General features: G+C 42.1%; 2 protein-coding genes across 4 annotated transcripts in view; both read right to left on the bottom strand.

Moving 5' to 3' along the window:
- The window catches only part of mpp2a (MAGUK p55 scaffold protein 2a), a 70,851-nt gene extending 59,019 nt beyond the window's left edge, over positions 1-11,832 (bottom strand). For 2 of the 3 annotated variants that reach the window (XR_011179732.1, XM_069177681.1), the window contains exons 1-13: positions 11,753-11,832; positions 8,915-8,963; positions 8,491-8,591; positions 6,326-6,481; positions 6,031-6,201; positions 5,321-5,428; positions 4,879-4,998; positions 4,474-4,605; positions 4,232-4,334; positions 3,106-3,174; positions 2,805-2,966; positions 2,349-2,551; positions 12-140 (exon numbers count right to left, since the gene is read on the bottom strand). Coding sequence is in view for 2 of the 3 variants with exons in the window: in XM_069177681.1 (XP_069033782.1) it covers positions 12-140; positions 2,349-2,551; positions 2,805-2,966; positions 3,106-3,174; positions 4,232-4,334; positions 4,474-4,605; positions 4,879-4,998; positions 5,321-5,428; positions 6,031-6,201; positions 6,326-6,481; positions 8,491-8,591; positions 8,915-8,945 (1,485 nt within the window). In the remaining variant the exon portion in view is untranslated. Of the gene's footprint in view, positions 1-11; positions 141-2,348; positions 2,552-2,804; positions 2,967-3,105; positions 3,175-4,231; positions 4,335-4,473; positions 4,606-4,878; positions 4,999-5,320; positions 5,429-6,030; positions 6,202-6,325; positions 6,482-8,490; positions 8,592-8,914; positions 8,964-11,603; positions 11,694-11,752 lie in introns of those variants that run through there. The other variant, XM_069177682.1, reaches the window with a different exon arrangement.
- Positions 11,833-13,497: 1,665 nt separating this feature from the next.
- On the bottom strand, positions 13,498-19,910 carry pyya (peptide YYa). Its single transcript, XM_069177642.1, has 4 exons — positions 19,775-19,910; positions 17,429-17,616; positions 14,081-14,161; positions 13,498-13,984 (listed from the first exon to the last, which is right to left on the bottom strand). Exons 2-4 carry the CDS (start codon positions 17,614-17,616, stop codon positions 13,960-13,962), a joined length of 294 nt encoding a protein of 97 aa, XP_069033743.1. The 5' UTR covers positions 19,775-19,910; the 3' UTR covers positions 13,498-13,959.
- Between the last annotated feature and the right edge of the window lie 226 nt (positions 19,911-20,136).

Consider the following 20,136-nt stretch of genomic DNA (forward strand, 5'->3'; position numbering starts at 1 on the left):
GAGCTTTGTACCGTCAGCGTCTTCGTGACCACGTCCGCCTCCACGGCCGAGTGATTCATCGCCTTGAGCACCTCAAAGTCGGGAGACTGCAGGAAAACCACGTAGGGCAGGAACTCGGAGGTCCGCAGCACTTTCAGAGACTGAGACAAACACACGTGTCAGAATTATCTTTATTTTCCGGTGCTCGGCTGCAGGACATCCCGGACGGATGACAGTGAATGACTTACTTTGTACTCGCCCACAGACGCCCCTGAGAGAGGCACATGACGCCCAACTGACTTGACGAGCTCGTCAGTGAGGATGAAGTTCAAGCATGTAAATCATGTCGTGCAGCCGGACCGAACTGGTACATAAAGCAGCGCTGGAGGACCACATCAGCTCCCCACTGGGATTTATTATGCTTAAAATGTTCCTCATTAAAACAGACTAATGTTCCCATGATGCATTCTGACACGTTTTAGATATCAGGGTACAAAACAGTTAACTTTACCTGCTGGCCAGTAGTCACGTGATCAACTTAAATAAAACTTTAATAATATTTGAATTACATCCTACATGAACGCTCTGATTACACTTAAATTAAAGTTTTTCTTAAATATTTTCAGTCACTTGGACTTGAAGTTTTCATTCACCTCTTCTATGGGATTTCAGAACTTAAAAACATACGCACACAAACACTTTCTTTTACATTAACTCAACATTTATCAGTCTTTTTAGACTTTTTTTTAAAATTAGACGCAAGTTAAACACTTTTAAATATTAATAATCAAAATCGCGACCCAAAACAAAAACTTTGCAGCAACTCGTTGCCTCAGTTACATTAAGTACAACTAACTTAAACACTCGAGTTGACATCGTTGGTTCAGTATTTCCTTGTTCTCTCTGATTTAACAGGCTGCACTAGTTAACAATGAAAAACCCAGAAAAATAAATAACATTTATTTTTTAATGCAGACGAGTGGATCTAAATGCAGCACGCTGACAACGGAGAAAAGTCAAGAGATTTATCGAAAACTGAAGGGAAAGATTATTGGTAGTGGCTCGATGAGGAGGAGAGGAGGTTGCTGGTGATTGTAGCTGAACCGGATGGAGGTCAGTGGGCCGGCTGAAGCTCAAGAAACGCAGGACTGGAGCTGGTCAGTACACATCTGCTGGTGAAACATGAATGACTGAAGACTGAACACAGCGACTGGGTTACGATGGAAGAAGGAACGATCTGAAGAAGGTTGAGTTCTGGACCAGCAGTAGATGTACTGATATACTGAGTGTTGATTAGTGGAATGAGGATCAGCTGTGTGAGTCACAGGAGGAGCAGCTGGAGCCTCCACACACCTGATGAGCTGCAGCCACGCCCACTCAAACACGCATGCTGCATTCGGAAACGTCGCTCCACCTCCGCTCCCTCAGATGCTCTGAAACAGATCTTGCGTCGAGAGCGTCGTCCTCTCGATTAAAAATAAATTAAGAAGGCTGAAGTAGGTCATCGAATGTACCCGGCGACCGTCAATTTACCTGGACAGGCTGCCATAGCTAAGTATATTAATGGAAATAATGTAATACAGCCTGACTGTGCTCACATACACCAGTTTCTACTGTGGAAACAATAAGTACAGTGAAAATATACTTTTAAGTGTTGGTAACTTAATCCACAAAATAGTTCAATTTAATTATTATTAGTTTACTGAACTCAAAAGGAAGAAAGCGTCACAGCAAAATAATAAAGTTAGCCGATTCTTTATTTTTGTATTTTTACGACGAAATCTATTTCATTATTTTGAGCATTTGTGTTTACAGTGTGCAGCAGGTTCGTGGTCACATCATTGGTTTTGCGCCGTTCTCCTGATCACTGAATGAGCAATCACGTCCCGTGCACGTTTTACTTTTTAAATTATTTTGACATCCAGTACTTACGCTACTGTTTTAAATATGACGGCGCCTTTCCTGTTCACTTCCCGCAGAAGTTGTTCTTCCTCTTGGAGTCTGCTGCTCCACCGTCTGTCGACGTCATCTAAGTTTCTCTGAATTTCTCTTTTCTCCCTCGCTGTAGTCTCATGTCCTTTTATGGGCGTTGGCGGGGCGTTTATGCTAATGAGTAACAACGTAGGCTTTCAACCTACGAGGAACGAGTGATTCATCGGGATAAGAACGCAGGTGAGAACAAATCTGCGACTCTTCTCAGAAGCTTTCTTGAGAACAGCTCATCACCCGACAGCAGTTAGTGTAAAAACTGACCGGTGAACTCGGCAGGAAGTCCATCAGCGCTGCTTTACATCCGTTTTTTTCTACAATTACAGAAATGTCCAACTTGTTGCCCTGCATAGTGGAAGCATAAAAAAACAAAAACTGACCTGCGGGTTGGCGTCCAGGATGCAGACACGTCCCGCCTCCACCACCTCGTGTATGGAGTCTATCTTTAAGCCGTACAGGCTGCCGTCGTACTCTCCGTGCTCCAGGTAGCGTCCGTTCTTGATGTCCGTCTCCATCTTGCTGCGGCTCGTGAAGGCGTACATCCGACTCTCGCGCTCGCCCTTCTTGGCCTTCCTGGAGGTGTCTGGACAGACACAGGAACATGGTCAGTCATTTAACACCACGCGCCATGTTTTATGTGGCGGATCCATTCAGACATAGTTTAAATGTTCAAGATGTACTCTGCTCTATTTTGTCTGTCTTCACAATGCTTGGCTGCATTTTAATGACAAATCTAAATTTGATCTATTTGGAAGGAAGTCAGGAAAACGTTACACTGTAAAAAAAACACAACCAAGCAGAAACACACAATAGTTTGTTAGTGTGTCTTTTCCTACATGGTATAGTGGTGCCAAACAGCTGAGTATCCCCCAGCAGGAGCTTGTTCTTCAGTCTCCGCCTCCCCACACCCTGAGCACCAATCAAAATCAGAGTTTTCCTCTTGAAAGGCGGGACCTTGGCCACCTCCTCATAGAGCAGGATCTCATGTCTGTCGAACTCTGAGAGAGAGAGAGAGAGAGAGAGAGAGAGAGAGGAAGGAGGACGGGAAGTCAGGCGGGGAGAGAAGAGAGGTGACGACTGAGAAATCATTGTTAAACTGAGGAAGCAAACAAATAAAAACATAAACCGAGTGTTTACCTGCATTTTTGGTGGTCACATACATCATCTTCTTCTTCTTCTTCCCTCCAACACCGGTACAAAGATTTCCTGTCACATTAAAGGAGTTAGTGACGTCAGTTTTGTAATTGTTTTATATAACTGTTTTATTTATTCAAACTACCTTCCTTATAGTTTAAAGCTTACTTTCTATTCATCTTTGAGGTTAATCTGACAGTTAAATGGTTATCTATAAATTCAAACTGCAGTACAACCTCATCTCTGTCAGCTCGTCTTATTGCTGTGATCACTGATATTGTTTTTATTTTTCCTGGCCTGGTATTTATTGTGATTTCTCAAGTATAAATAAAGGTTGAATGAATGAATGAATGAGTGACATGCCTTCCTTTCCATTCTCATCTCAAACCTGCTCCTCGTCTGCTGAACTTTTAGTAACTGAGTGTTAATCACAGAGCCGACACGTTTCTAACAACTAGAACTAAATTATGGTTTGCTTATGTAAATTTTACAGACACTTACGTGCGTGTTTATAGCATTTATAAAAGAAACAAAAGACAAATCACAGTTATATGTGACAAAAAGTGTTTGTTATGATAAAGAGACCTGACTCTCATGTCTGAGCTTTGTGTTTATTATAACATTGATGTCCTGACAGCTGCCCCCTGGTGGCTGGTTGCAGTACAGCTCATAATCCCCCGCCCCCTCCTTCCCTCCCTTCCCCCCTCACTGTTTGTGGATGGGACATGGGCTAAACTAAAAAAAAAAAACATCTCTAAGTGAAGTAGCTGTGGAGTGTATGGGCGGGGCTACAATACTGTGGCTCCTCCCCCTCTATCACGTCTGCGTGGGCTGGTTCATAGACGGCAGCACGCTGATTTTTAAGCTTTACTTTAGTATAATCGGAGAAAAATGTGTCGTCCATCTTTATATACAGTCTGTGCTTCAACCTCTATGTCTATGTCAAATAATGACTTATCGGAATCACGTCGTTACGTCAACAAGTCAGAAAATTGCCTTTAACACGATATCATTGTCTCTTTCTTCTGAAAAATAGTACCGGTATTATCGTGAACGATAACATGGTATTTATTTTCTGGCCTGTGATTTGACCACCAGGTGGCAGTAATCATTGTTTCTCTCCTCTCACCTGCAGGTGCCAGTTCCACGTCTCTCTTAACGAAAGCTTTCCTCTTCTCCTCCAACGTCTGACTCGGGATCAGACCGGCACTCCCACCCTCTACATGACGGGCCTGCACACACACACACACACACACACACACACACACACACACACACAGTTACTGCACAGACTCGTAACGAACACCAACACTATGAAGTGAGGATAAAGGCTCATATGTATTTAGCATGTACACGTGATGTTTCTGTCACCTGCCACCAGTTGACGTCGTCCTGGTTGACGATCTGCAGGATGTCCCCCGTCTCAAACCGTAGCCCCGCCTCCTTACAGGGAATCAGGTTGTCATTGGCCGGGTCATAGTCGTAGTGACACTTGAAGAACACCTGAGGAAAATACATACAGACACATCTCACTATGAGCTCTGACATTTTATTCTTGTTACTGAGAAGAACTTTGGTTTATTTCTGACAGAAAAAAACTAAAACCAAAGACAGGAGGTCTGCGGTTTGTTTGTGAGGTTTATTTGTCTGTGAGGTTTGTTTGTTTGTGATGTTTATTTGTCTGAGGTTTGTTTGTTTGTTTGTGAGTTTTTTTTGTCTGAGATTTGTTTGTGAGGGTTTGTTTGTTTGTGAGGTTTGTTTGTTTGTTTGTGTCACCTGTCTGGGTGGGATGGCCTCGTGGTAGCTGGGCAGTATCTTGAGAACAACACTTCCACTGGTTGCCTGCAGCTCCTCCTGCAACACTCGGGGATCTCGGCCCACCTCTCGTCCATTCACCTGCCGACACGGCAACATCGGGAGAATAAAGAACAACTTTTATTTTGATGTGACTTCTTAAGGCAGTTAGAAGAGCATAAAAGCTGGAAAGATGGACAAACAGCGAGCCTGGCTGTGTAGACGAGTGCAGTAAAGACAGCTGCCTTCATACGTGTACAAATGAAACTCATGAAGGAGATGTAGTTTGTTGTTTTAACGAGTGTTTTGTGCTCAACTATTTCCGGTGCCCACGTTTAAAAAAGAAACAACTTCTATTCAACTTCAAGTTCCAGTTGTTGCTGATCCTGACACATCAGTAAGTCATACTTAAAGGTTAGCTCACCTCTTTGATGATGTCTCCGACGTGCAGCAGTCCCTGCTGGTCGATCATCCCACCGTGGAGGATGCGGGCGATCACCAGCTCTCCGGCCTCCACCTTGAACGTCACCCCCTGAAACGCAATTAATAGTCTGTCATCTGCATCTTGTAGGATAAGACCAGCATCTCCTTCAGTCCCTCCAGGACTTCACAGAGATCTTTTTTGATTGTTGCGATCAAACATTTTTCATTTCGCTGCAGATTTTCTCACAAATTGCAATGTTTTTTACTTAAATTATGGGAATTAGAAAAGTTGCGGGTTGTGAATTTTTTTTATTTTTTTTAGCTCTCCCTGATAAAGTCATAAATCTGTAATCAATTCCTGTGATAGTAATCATGCTGCACATCACATAAATATTTTAGTTCTAATCTTTTTTACATTTATTTATTAAAACTTAGAGAACCATGAGGCTCAAAGTTCCTACAAGGTCCTAAAAGCTCCTACAAGGTCCTAAAAGCTGCGTATGTTTCCAGAACAGACCGTCTGTGACTGGAATATAGAAACAAGGACTACATCAGCTGTCAAAATAAGAGGTTTAGATGCTGTTTAATTCATGTTCATTCAACACATAGACCTGCTGGATGAAACAAACAAAGAGACGTCTCTGACAACTGGACGTGTCGATAAAACTCATTTCATTTTAACGGGAGTTTTAACGGTTTAGCGGGACCCACCAGGTGCTCTCCCGCCACTTTGCGTATCCCCACCATGCGGATTGCATCAGGGGGCAGGTGCAGGTTGTGTGTGTGGTTCTCTTCTGTTTCGTGATCCACAAAGTCACATGGGCTGAGAGGGGGGGTGTCACACGCCTGGGACGCCACGGAGTCGTGAGTCTCCAACAGAGACTGAGACACAAAACATGAATTGTATGATTATTTCAACCAGCTGTGTATGATGGGAACATAATCAGATCTGTGTGTGTGTGTGTGTGTGTGTGTGTGTGTGTGTGTGTGTGTGTGTGTTCCCGACCTGGAAGTGTGGCTGTGTGAGGATGCGGGAGAGCTCGGCTGCCGTGTCGGAGCGCTGTGTGAACGGGTCCAGGTCTCTGAGGATCTCCTGCAGCAGCTCCATGTTGTTGTCTCTCACCGGAGACAGACGAGGCTCCTTCAGACCCTCATCCTGCTCCTGATACACACACACACACACACACACACACACACACACACGCATACACAGAGACACACACACACAGACACACACATAGAGACACACATACACATATATACACACACACACACACACAACATAGATAGATAGATAGATAGATATACATGTATAGGTAGACACACACAGTTACATACAGGACAGTCACATCATCAGCAACAAGCAAGTGTAGTTTCATTTATCTACATGTGTATATGTGTCTCTGTGTGTATATGTGTGTGTGTATATATGTGTGTGTAAATGTTTGAGTGTATATACTGTATGTGTGTGTCTGAAAAAGTGTGCCCCCTTCCTGATTTCTTATTTTTTTGCATGTTTGTCACTTAAATGTTTCAGATCATCAAACAAATTTAAATATTAGTCAAAGATAACAAGTAAACACAGAATGCAGTTTTCAAATGAAGGTTTTTATTATTAAGGGAGAAAAACAATCCAAACCCACATGGCCCTGTGTGAAAAAGTGTTTGCCCCCTAAACCTAATAACTGGTTGGGCCACCCTTAGCAGCAACAACTGAAATCAAGCATTTGCGATAACTTGCAATGAGTCTTTTCCAGCTGTGGAGGAATGTTAGCCGACTCATCTTTACAGAGTTGTTGTAATTCAGCCACATTGGAGGGTATTCCAGCACGAACCGCCTTTTTAAGGTCATGCCACAGCATCTCAATAGGATTCAGGTCAGGACTTTGACGAGGCCATTCCAAAGTCTTCATTTTGGTTTTCTTCAGCCATTCAGAGGTGGACTTGCTGGTGTGTTTTGGATCATTGTCCTGCTGCAGAACCCAAGTTGGCTTCAGCTTGAGGTCACGAACAGATGGCCGGACATTCTCCTTCAGGATTTGTTGGTAGACAGTAGAATTCATGGTTCCATTTATCACAGCAAGTCTTCCAGGTCCTGAAGCAGCAAAACAGCCCCAGACCATCACACTACCACCACCATATGTTACTGTTGGTATGATGTTCTTTTTCTGAAATGCGGTGTTACTTTTACGCCAGATGTAATGGGACACACACCTTCCAAAAAGTTCAACTTTTGTCTCGTCAGTCCACAGAGTATTTTCCCAAAAGTCTTGGGGATCATCAAGATGTTTTCTGGCAAAAATGAGACGAGCCTTAATGTTCTTTTTGCTCAGCGGTGGTTTTGGTCTTGGAACTCTGCCATGCAGGCCATTTTTGCTGAGTCTCTTTCTTATGGTGGAGTCATGAACACTGACCTTAACTGAGGCAAGTGAGGCCTGCAGTTCTTTGGATGTTGTTATGGGGTCTTTTGTGACCTCTCGGATGAGTCGTCGCTGCTCTCGTGTGGTAATTTTGGTCGGCCGGCCACTCCTGTGAAGGTTCACCACTGTTCCATGTTTTCTCCATTTGTGGATAATGGCTCTCACTGTGGTTCGCTGGAGTCCCAAAGCTTTAGAAATGGCTTTAGAACCTTTTCCGGACTGATAGATCTCAATTACTTTCTTTCTCATTTGTTCCTGAATTTCTTTGGATCTCGGCATGATGTCTATCTTTTGAGGATCTTTTGGTCGACTTCACTTTGTCAGGCAGGTCCTATTTAAGTGATTTCTTGATTGAGAACAGGTGTGGCAGTAATCAGGCCTGGGTGTGGCTAGAGAAATTGAACTCAGGTGTGATAAACCACAGTTAAGTTATGTTTTAACAGGAGGGGGCAAACACTTTTTCACACAGTGCCGTGTGGGTTTGGATTTTTTTTCTCCCTTAATAATAAAAGCCTTCATTTGAAAACTGCATTTTGTGTTTACTTGTGTTATCTTTGACTAATATTTAAATTTGTTTGATGATCTGAAACATTTAAGTGTGACAGACATGCAAAAAAAATTGGAAATCAGGAAGGGGGCAAACACTTTTTCACACCACTGTATATGTCTGTATACGTGTGAATATGTGTGTATATGTGTGTATGTGTGTGTGTGTGTATGTGTGTGTGTGTATATATGTGTGTGTACACACCAGAGGACTCTCCATGATTCCTTTGAGGTAGATGAGATCCAGGTCGTTGGCCGTGGTGGAGCTGATGGTGCTGTCACTCATTGCGTCCAACACCTGGGGCACTGTAACACACACACACACACACACACACACACACACAGTAGTTATAGGGCTGCTTTCAATAATAAAATGCTGATCTTTCAGGTTTTAATGATGCTGTTTGTTTCAGGTGAATCATCGCTGGGATCAAAGCTCTCATTTTATGGTTCAAGTTTGGATGTGATGACACGTCTTCCACATTATTCTGATATCACAGGTTAAGATCGGCGCTTCATTAATTCATTGACCCCGTTTCCACCTGACATTTTTCTACTCTGGTGGTTTGAGGATCCCGTTTGTAAACCGGATATTCGGGGACAGTTGTGGAAAACATGTCGGGTCTCACCCGGCTCTGTCCTGGTGGAGGCCACAGGCATGGTGGAGCTTCAGGAAATCTGAGAGACCAAGAGAGGACACACAGAGGAGCAGGAGGACGACACACACCATGTGAGTTTCTCACAGCTGAAAAAGATGACATAAAAGCTCCAGTAACTGTGTTCAGTCTAAACTCCCGAATGTTTACATCAGATCATTTACGCTGTTTATTTAAAGATAACAATCCAAAACTAACAGATTCAATCTGCACGCTGTTCGACCTCATTCATTTATGGTTTTATTTTTGTTTTAACTTGTAACCTTGGTTTCGAAAGGTGCTTTAATAAATAAAGTTTATTATTATTACTTGTTTAAACCTTACAGACATCAAAGTGTGAAGATGTTATTTATTACAAAAGGGGAAAGTGAAGCGTGATGCAACTGCCCTTATTTCATGGCTTTGTGCTAAGATAAGCTAACTGACTGCTGGCAGTACATATATATCATTATAGGCACTGGATTGGAGCACAACAAACACACACACACACACACACACACACACACACACACACACACACACAGCAGGCAGTGATGTCAGTGAGGGAGGGGGTGGAGCCTCGGCGATGGTTCTGGAATCGAACATCCGTAGCGAAAGATGAAGAGAGGCCGAGTACAGATGGAAAAGTCACGAGAGGAGCGCGAGCGGGAGATGGGACGAGGAGGGGCATGTGGGCGTAACCAATCTATACATCGCCATGACAACGCAGACAATACTACAGCAAATTAGGGAGAAAGAGATGAGAACAAAGAGGTCTGTCTGTCTGTGTATCTATCTATCTATCTATCTATCTATCTATCTATGTTAGGTGGTTGCTATGACAAGCTGCGGTTACCGCTCATGGCTGCCATGGAAACCTGTCCTCTTTCAGTTTTGCCTTCACACACACACACACACACACACACACACACACACACACACACACACACACACACACACACCGCCGTTAATGGCAGAGCAGGCGTTACACAACACCCCCGGCAGCAACAGGAGAGAGAGATGATGACACGAAGAGAAAAGATGAAGAGACTGAAACACGTGTGAGAGAGAAGAGAGACAATGACTGGATGAAGATCACGACATCTGAAACATCGGCACGATTCATACAACCCCGTTTCCACAAAAGTTGGGACGCTGTGTAAAATGTAAATATTTAATTGGAAATACAACCTATCAAATGTTGAAACTGACATGTTATTGTTTGCTGAGAAACACGTCTCATAAAAGTTGTTCCAGGATCATGTTCACCACTGTGATGCATCGCCTCTTCTTTTAACAACACTCTGTAAACGTTGGGGAACTGAGGAGACCCGTTTCTGGAGTTTTTAAAGTGAAATGTGGTCCCATTCTTGCCTGACATAGGATTTCAGCTGCTCAACAGTTCAGAGTCTCCTTTGTCGTATTTTTCATTCATGATGCTCCATATGTTTTCAATGATTGACAGGTCTGGACTGCAGGAGGCCAGTTTATCAGAGGACTCTTCTACTAGGGACACATGATATTTGTAATATGTACAATAGTTACAATCTATTGTAAATCCCCTGATGAAGGCCTTAATGGCAGAAACACATAGGAATGTGTTTTTTACTGTGATCGAATAGTAATGACTGATTAAAGGATTTTTAATTCATCACCCTCCAAAGTGCCTTCAGATCTCAAACTATTCAATTTGTAGTTATGTTTCCTGGTTCTCAAGAAGAGTTGCTGTTCCACTGGTAACATCCACATATTGAATATAAAAGTGTTCGTAGCTTCAGGTCTGTAAAACGGTTCTGATCCAGAAGTGTCTTCAGCTGCAATACCACCGAGTGCCACTAGAGGTCAGCTCCAAAAAGCCTCCGGCTCCATAGACTCCCATTCAACTTCTCTCATCAAATCCAAAGTGAATAAAATGTGTCCATCAGTTATCTCGGTGTTGTTAGCTAAAGTCACTCCTTCTTATTAGTTTTCTGGAGGTCCATCTGAAAATAATCTCTCATTCATTAGAAAAGAAGATTCAAGAAGACCTGTTTTGGGGGGCGTGTCTGTTTGATTGACATGCCTGTGGTGCAGTCAGGTTACAGCTATCGGTGGGCGGGACGTATTATTGTCAGGTTTCCAATCAGATCAGTCAGATCCACCGCTGGCTCCTCCCCCAGCTCGTCCAAATATGGTCACTTCCTGCTCCAAACTAGCAAGATGGTGACGGACAGAATCTGAACTGGAGGATTCATAACGTTCACAGACAAACACTTCCTCCTCACCTCGAGTCTCTCCTCACACCTTCCTACCTCCTCTTCTTCAGTCTTCTCTGCTTTCACACTTCTTTTCTTCCTCATACTGCCCCTCCTCCCTCCCCTTGCTGGCCCATCTTCTCCCTCTCCTCTCGCTCTTTATACTTTCCCTCCATTAATAATCGCCCCCTCTCCCCTTTCTCTCCTCCTGACATCCAACCCTCCATTACTCTTATTATTTATGTACCCCCCACCCCCACATTCACGCGTGGCGCAGAGGGGTCTTTTAATTAGTCTCGGGGGTCATATGTAACAAAGCACGACACACACACACACACTCACACACGAAGACAATGCTAACACAACAACAAAATCCGGCTGGCATAAATGTATGCTAATACAAGCGCGCGCTTATTTAGATACAGCGAAATTACCACGCGCACACGCACCTTTGTCAACACAGCTCCGGTGCAGCTGCTCTCTAGCAATAAACGAGCCTCAGACAAAAAGGAGCACGAGAGACTCAACGCTGACCGTAAGAGGAACGTCCCGTTAAATATACCGTCACGTCTCCGGTAACTGGAGAGCCGACACTTACCGTCTGACACAAATGAGAAAGGCTTCCCGCTGTCTGAGATGTCTCGTGCGCTTCTTGTTGTCGTCTGGCTGCTTGTGGTCCTCTGACGATTCTTCAACCACGAAAATATACAGAACTTCCGCCAATATTTCAAAATAAAACAATTTTGGCATTTCATGTTGTTTTAATGAAACTAAAAAAAAATAGTATTTTTTTATTATTATTATTATTTGAACTATGGCGCATGCAAGTAGGTACCGTAAGCAGGTAGCAGTTTAACATTTAAACTTATTTTTGGCTGCAAATTTGATTTACTTCCGGTTAAACTCGCCATATTTATGGTACATTAACACCTCCTGATGCGGCACCGAGCATCGCAGGAGTGTTAAAGGGCCAGTGCGTTGTTTTGTTTGTCATATTTTCTGAAGCCCTGTGTTTTCCTCCTTTTTATGCTTCACGTGAGCCTTTACATTCCTGTAACTGAAGAAAAAAAAACAAGTGGAACATACAGAGACTGTCCGTGCTGCTCACCAGCTGGTAGGATGCTGTGATGGAAGACCACCATGTGTGGAAGCAGAGCAACAGCAGCATACAGTGGACGGATTAAAGTGTTACACCTGAAGTGGTGTTTGATGGGCTGAAGAATTATTACTTTGTATTTCAGCATAATAGAAACAGCAGGGTAATGTCCGGGCAGTACTGGGACACTTGGTGATAATACTGAGGTTCATTTTCTCTATTAATGTAATGAAGGAAGAAAATATGAGGGTAATGTATGTAAAAACATCCCAGGGAAATAGTAACACAGAAAATCTCTAATATTGGTATTTTCTGTGAGATTATTCAGTTTTTTTCCCCAGTATTTGCACAATCCTATAATAAATGACATATAGTACGAAAATAGTTTTATTAACAAGATACTGCTGTTTTTTTTAACGATGTAGTTACCATGGTATTATACCCTGTTGCTTCCCGTATCCTTTGTGTACACTGAGCAGATAGCTGAGTGAATTGAATTGCAATGCACACTTAAAAACTAAACATTAGGGGAGATTTCTGTTCTTTGCAGTAATTCAAAACAGTTGTAATTGTAATGTGCAGCAGCTTCGAATATGAAATCATCCTGATTTTAGATCAGCTAATGTCTAGAAAATGGTTGGTATCAACTGCAGTGTGTCCTAATCATATATATATATATTTTTTTTTTAATTTAATTTAATTTATTTTTTTTAAATACAATAGGTTACAGATTAGCTGACAACTCACCATGTTTAAATGAAAGTAAAGGAGCTATTTTAATTATTTCATCAAAGTAATGGAACTCATTATATTATATTACTCTTTGTTTACCATTTTTTTATGTTTAAATTGGGAAATAGAGCTGAAAAATCCCCAAAAATGAACTTAAACGAGGCAATGTAAACTGTCAAACTTCAATTAAAGTTCTTCAATATAATTTAAACTAAACTTTTGAACTTAATTAACTTTAAAGGTCAACCACCGAAACAAATCACCTGTATGGATCACAGCAGACTGCAGTGAAGAACACTTTTTCCCAGAACCTCAAACAGGGTCTGAGAACTATCAGCATGGCTATACAATAGTGTGTTTTTAAAATGTTATTTTTAATTATATTCTACATTATTGTCTCAAACCTACTGTTGAAGATCAGCTGACATTAAACCACAGTGTGTAAAAAGGATGAGCATCATTGAATGAATAAAAAAAAAAATCCATTCTGAGTCATCGACAGATTTTAATCCCACAGAAAACGTTTTTATTTGCGTGTTCGGAAGTTACTTCTGACAGAAACAGAGAAACAAGACTTTCCTCCTCTGAACAGTGACGGACAGTAAGACCTCGATGCTCACACACACATGCACACGCACACGCACACGTACACACACACACACACACACACACACACACACACACACACACACACACACCCACACACACCCACACACACACAGAGAGAAACACAGTTCCACCTGATTAGGAGCTCTGATCTCATATATAGATTTTATTTCAATAATAAATTATGTACAGTTCTGATGTGAGGACGGAGATGTGAGACAGCGACAGGAGAGACAGAGGGAACTGGTGTTCCACTCACTGATGATCATTGGGTTGGGGTAGGGGGTCAGAGGTGAGAGGCACATGTCGGCCCCTCCAGGTGCATTCTGGGTAGCAGCCGGAGGGAATGCCCAGTGACGAGGGAGACGGGCTCACCACATGTAGGAGTCATCATATCTGTTGAAACACACACAGGGAAGAACTGCTTATTAATCCTTAACATATTGATCACAGGTCACATGACCTCCTCCGTCTATGTGTGTGAGACTTTACCTTGATCTCTGGTCTCTGTTGCTGTCGCTGCCAAACAGCAGCTCTGCAACCACGTCCTCCTGAGCCGAGCGCTTCCCATACCTGAGAGGGAGGGAATGTTCATCAGATCAATCATCACTTTAATGGATGATGAGCTGTTTAATGTGTTTTCTGTCAGATCGCCCAGATACACAGGAAACTCTCTGCATGCAATCCGGGATTACAGATTGTAACCTCAGTCTGACTATTTCACAATTAAATCTTTTATTTGGCAAAACACGGGGTGGCTTTTATTGTGAAACAGTCACAGGAAATGCAATTAAATTAAGTCGAAATCAGTGCAGCAGAGATGTTAATATCCCGACTTTTAATTCCTACTAATGCTGGATCCCACATTACCCATAAAGCACCAGATATGTCACTCAAACTTCCTACTTCCAGTTTGCAACAGGTTCTAATTTGTAGTTTCCAAACGTTGGTGACATCCTGTGACATCATCAGACATATTTTATCTGACACCTCCCCTCCACAGAAAATATTATTCAACTTTTTTACACTTCACAGGCTCAGTGCTGCTGCTCATGAGCAAGAAACTGAAACGTATGTCTAAATTAAGTTGTGTTCCTGTTAAACTTTGGCCGACATGAAGTATCAACCATCAATGAGGTCAACCGTTGGTTTGTGAACGTTATGAAGCCTCCAGTTCAGATTCTGTCCGTCACCGTTTTTGCTAGTTCGGAGCGGTTTGGAGCAGGAAGTGACCATATTTGGATGAGCTGGGGGAGGAGCCAGCGGTGGATCTGAATGATCTGATTGGAAACCTGACGATACTACGTCCTGCCCACCGATAGCTGCAACCTGACTGCACCACAGACCTGTCAATCAAACAGACACGCCCCCCAAAACAGGTCTTCTTGAATCTTCTTTTCTAATGAATGAGGGATTATTTTCAGATGGACCTCCAGAAAACTAATAAGAAGGAGTGACTTTAGCTAACAACACCGAGATAACTGATGGACACATTTTATTCACTTTGTATTTGATGAGAGAAGTTGAATGGGAGTCTATGGAGCCGGAGGCTTTTTGGAGCTGACCTCTAGTGGCACTCAGTGGTATTGCAGTTTAAGACACTTCTACATCGGAACCATTTTTCAGAGCTGGAAGCTACGAACACTTTTATATCCAGTCTGTGGTTGACATACTACGACACTCTTTTTCAGGCTGAAAATGACTTTTCCCATAACATCTTTCTTTCATCCCTCTAAACAGACATAACTCTTTGAGATGTTTGCTTTTGGAGCGTGTCTGTCCATCATCTATGTCCTCTCTACTTCTGCCTTTCCAATACACCGCTTTACCTGTTTTCCTTCCTCTGCTCCTGATGTTTTTATGTCATAGTCAGATTCAGGTTTGTGAGTATTCCGGCTGTGTTTTAATGTGTATGAAGGTGTCATTTCCAAGTCTGAATGGGTCTCATTATTCTCCTGGGAAGGAAACCAGTGACTGAAGACAGCCTACAAATGTAAAATCACGGATCCGTTTAAGAGAGAATTTACTCGCTAATGTGTGTGTGTGTGTTTATGTGTTTGACACAATCAATGTAACCCCCACAGACAGTTCCCGTGTTTTCCCATCAACCACCTGTTCCCCCTCCCTCTGTGACCCCAGCACCCAATCTTATGCTCCATTACTTGCTCTGTGAGTGTGTGTGTGTTGCCCTGCAGGAAGACAATCAGGAAGCACAGATGGTCTGTCTCAGCCGCCACACAGCTGGCGACACATCAGGATGTAAAATGTTCTTGCTCTGATAATGGCCTGTCTGCACACACACGTTTTTCTCTAACTGACTGTCTTCATCTTCATCTTCCTCTGTCTCTCTGTATTTCTTATATTTCTGTGTCTATGATCTTTCTTCCTCTACCTACTCGATCAGTGACTCCCAAACTGTGACACGTGCACCACAGGTGCTTCTCGTGCGTGTAAAGCCGCACCGAAATGACGCTCCGACATTCTTTTACTCTCCAAGTGAGGAAATAAAATGTTCAAAATGTCTCTTAATTCAGTTAAACTTCATTTATATATTTTGAGTGCTCTAAAATCCGATCATCTGTAAAGCACAAGTTCAGCAAGAGAGCCGATAAAAAAAAAAGTTTTCACTTGGACATTAAAGACGTTTTGATTCATTGATTTATTCATGATGATGAATTGAAGTCTCTTTGATCAACTACCATTTGGCCTGTTAAATTAAACTGTGTTAATACAAACTCAGCACTTCCTGCATTTATTTCACAATAAAAGCCATCGTGCTATGAGCTACCATATATATGATTCACCAGACTGACCAGATTCCATCATACGGATCCCTACAGCTGACACTCATCACATCCTCCAGCCAAACCTTGTAGATCTTTTCATCACGTACAATATGTCTTCATCTGCACCTCTCCAGTGAATCTTAAACACGTATTCCTTCAAACAAATGGACTTTTTACAACATTAGGATCCTTCTTTAAGCCCATTATTTAAATATCAAACACCTATTTGACTTTCATGAAAAAGGACAGAGAGCTCATGATCTGCTTCACATAGAAAATACGCCATTTGAATGTGAGCAGCAGGCCTCGCTAAATGAATTTGGGATTCTTTCTTGGGTCCATCTGGGCCTGTTTTATGGCTCTGGTCCGGTTGATGTGGAGGCCTGGAGGTTTCCGAGACGGGACTGTAATCTAATCTATGGAGCTGGTGCTCAGTGGAGGGTTGGGGAGGAAGGAGCATCGCACGCTGACCGAGCTCTGGGCTGGCACGATGCTGCTGCACTGACTTTAATACAAACTAAATCTAATCTTGAGCAACAGGAGGAGAGAAAAAAGGCTCAAGTTCGACGCAAACCCTTTTAGCTTGACACCTAAAATTAGTTTGGGGTCATAGTCTGGATGATGCACCAGTCAAACCTTCTTCAACCCTCAATAACCATAACAGTCTTGTAGGAACTCTCTGAAAATGATGGTAGAAAAGACTTATGTGTTCTTCCTTTCTTTACTTGAAAGATTTTAATAGATAGCAGGAATGTTCACCATGCTGTTATGCCGACTTTGACTTTCTCTGATGTTATTTGTATTACGTCCATAGGCGGTGGTTGTTGTAATTATTATTATTATTGAGATCTGGAACAGAAAACTGTGTTTTGTTTCATTTTGTATTTTTGATAAGTGAAGAAGATATTTCAAACATTCAAGCTAGACTTTTTTGGAAAGTCAAATATTAGATTCTTCCCTCCAAACCGCTCAAATAATTTGTGTACAGTGTCTCAACTGAATCTGGTTTGAGCCTCATGAGGACCGTTTTCCTGATGTGTGTGTGCGTCCGTACCTCTGCCTGGTGATCAGGTTGATGTAGTGTCTCAGGGCGGTGTAGTACTTGGCCAGCTCTTCGGGTGGGGCGTCATCACCGGGGTTCTCGGGTTTGGGCGGATAGGCGTCTGCCAGCGCTCCCAGACACACCAGAACACACAGCACGACGGCCAGCAGAACCCTCCACGGCTTCAGGATTACAGCCATCTAGAGCAGGAGAGGAGGAGGGTGCAAGATGGGCTTAATTAAAGTCCAACACAATCATCAGGAAGAAGAGTTCTTGGAAAATACGTCTTTGTTGCTACCGAGTCTCATTTTCTATTGTTTTATTGGTAAAAATCATGAAAAGGTGTTTTAAATAATACATGAGATAAAAACATCTTCCTGTCTGATGACAAAACTTTGGATGTCAAACCTCTCCCACACAGCTGGTAAAACAAGAGTCATCTGGTTTTCTGAGAAATGCCTGAAGTGTAGAACTGGTGGTGTGAAGCAGCTGAAGAATCGGTGTGTATCATGTAAAGGAGCTGCGGATCGACTTCCTGTCAGCTGAGTGTTGTTGTGTTCTTGAGGAGGATGCAGAGAAACGGATCGACTCCAGTGGAGCAAAACTGATTGATGTCACACATCATCGAGGACGAATCCCGAATAAACTCCCTCACTTTGTAAACAAAAGCAAATCATGACGAACACTCGATTAAAAAAAAGCATGACTTCCTTTAATAAGTATTTGTATTTTCTGATAACATGCCGACAGTGAGCGACTTCCCAGCCTCAGGTTTATCCTGTCAGCTCTACACGGTTAAACTGACGCTTCCTTTGTTGTAAAGTTTCACCTCTTAAGTTGAATATTAATAAAACCTTCACCCTTCATGTCGTGGGCGTGTCTAGTTTCATTTGTTTATTATTGAGGTCATTTATTGTAAACGTCAAAATTACTTTGTTTTAAACGCTAAGCCTCAGAAGAGGTGATAATTATTACAGGAGTACCGCCAGCAAGAAATATTGTGTTTTGTTTGAATGTCAGGATACTTCTTTTTTTCCGGAAGAATAATTTTTAAGGTTAAATCCCCCAAAATGTAAAGTTAATTATGTAAATTCTTAGTTTTAAAAAAAACACTAAACTAACAAATATTCACATTTAGCTGGCTGCTGCCAGAGCATAAAAAAAAAATAAAAAATAAAAAAATAAAATATATATATATATATATATATTTTAACATATTTACTTAAATAATTAATAGATCATCATTTGACTAATAAATCATTTCAGTTCTACTGGTTGGTCTCTGAATACCTGTTGAAACAGACATGAATGTGTTTTATGGCTCAGTGCTCCACATTATCAGATCATTTGAGAACATTATCTTCTGGTTATCTTTTCTTTTGGATATCTAAATACATTTTTTACGGTGCATGGCTAATATTAGCAGCTACGATCTTATCAACATTAAAGGAAGCTTTAGCCTATTTCAAATGAAACAATTATGTCAGTTATTTTGCACCTGCAGGCTGCAGCAAGGATCAATAAGCCCTGGACCTGCAGAACATTTCTCCGTTCTATATAAAAAATAATAAGCACTTTATTTTTTTTTTACTTTATTAAAGTTGACTTTATTTCACCTTTTTATGTGTGAAGTGTATAAAGTGAATCATTTTTAAAGCTCAAAGTAATTTCTCCAAGTTGCGTTATAGTGAGAAAAAGATTTGCTGCATAGTTTTGCTGCAAAGTGAGAAAATTATCCTCTTATAAGATATTACAGATCAATCAGTGACCTTTGCGCGTCTTTTCTGTGATGTTTAGAATGCAAATTCTGAAAGTTACTGTGGAAAAAAAAAACGTGCAGCTACTGCAGGAAAACAGTTCAGCTATCAAAGACAGACTGAATGTGAGAAGATGAAATATTTGTCATGCAGATTTTGGTGAAAAGTCTCCGCGCGCTGTCCGAGGAGATGAACGCGCCTCCAGAATCACCTCATTAAAGACATTTCACTTCCAATACGCAGACATGACGACAGAATATTGAGCTTTTAACTGAAGCAGAGAAGAGGAAACACGTAGAGCGTCTGCAGATCACCAGTCTGACTGCAGGAATGTCAGCTTTATGAGCGCGAAGGTAAAATTACTGAACGGCGAGAATTTCTCTTCGTGCGAAAAAACAAAACGTCCAACTTCGTAAGAAGAAAGATATGCGAGCAGGAGGCTTTAATTCAGAAGGTTTTGCAGGAAAAAAGTCAAAAATGATCTTGTATTATCAGAGTGAGTTTTACTGAAATAAAGGCTTGAGCTAAAAAAATAATTTAATATCAGTAAAAGTAGGAGTTCATTTTTAGATTAATAAGAGTCAGCCGTGCGCAGACTTACTGTGAGCAGACTTCAGAGGTTGCAGGTAGGAGGTCGGAGCCACAGGTGGAGTCTTACAGCAGCAGGAGATCTCGGTTTTGCCGCTGAGGAGTTTTCGCTTCTTCTTCTGCTTCTTCTGTGCGTTTTAACTCTGCAGGTCGCTGCACCTGGTTCCAAACTCCAACAGAGGAGGTTTAAATAGTGGAGCAGCCGCGGAGGAGGGAGGGCTTTACACCGTGCGTGTGTGCGCGTACGTGTGTGTGTGTGTGAAGAAGAAGGGTGGGTGAAGAGGCCGAATGCGTCAAATGGTGATGATGGAGACATTACTAACGCGCAGTCAGCCCCTTCTTTTTAATAGCTAACAGATGACATTTGGAGCCCTG

This window comes from Embiotoca jacksoni, unplaced genomic scaffold (genome assembly GCF_022577435.1).
Source record: "Embiotoca jacksoni isolate LCO1_2020_lvr unplaced genomic scaffold, fEmbJac1.0.p SCAF_76, whole genome shotgun sequence".
Classification (NCBI taxonomy): domain Eukaryota; kingdom Metazoa; phylum Chordata; class Actinopteri; family Embiotocidae; genus Embiotoca; species Embiotoca jacksoni.

Bases quoted from the DNA above. Each gene is read 5' to 3' on its own strand.
- pyya (XM_069177642.1), bottom strand. From the start codon at position 17,616: ATGGCTGTAATCCTGAAGCCGTGGAGGGTTCTGCTGGCCGTCGTGCTG. The intron at 14,162-17,428 runs GTACGGACGCAC...CCTCCCTCTCAG, and splicing joins AACCTGATCACCAGGCAGAG to GTATGGGAAGCGCTCGGCTC. The intron at 13,985-14,080 runs GTAAAGTCTCAC...GTGTTTCAACAG, and splicing joins AACAGAGACCAGAGATCAAG to ATATGATGACTCCTACATGT.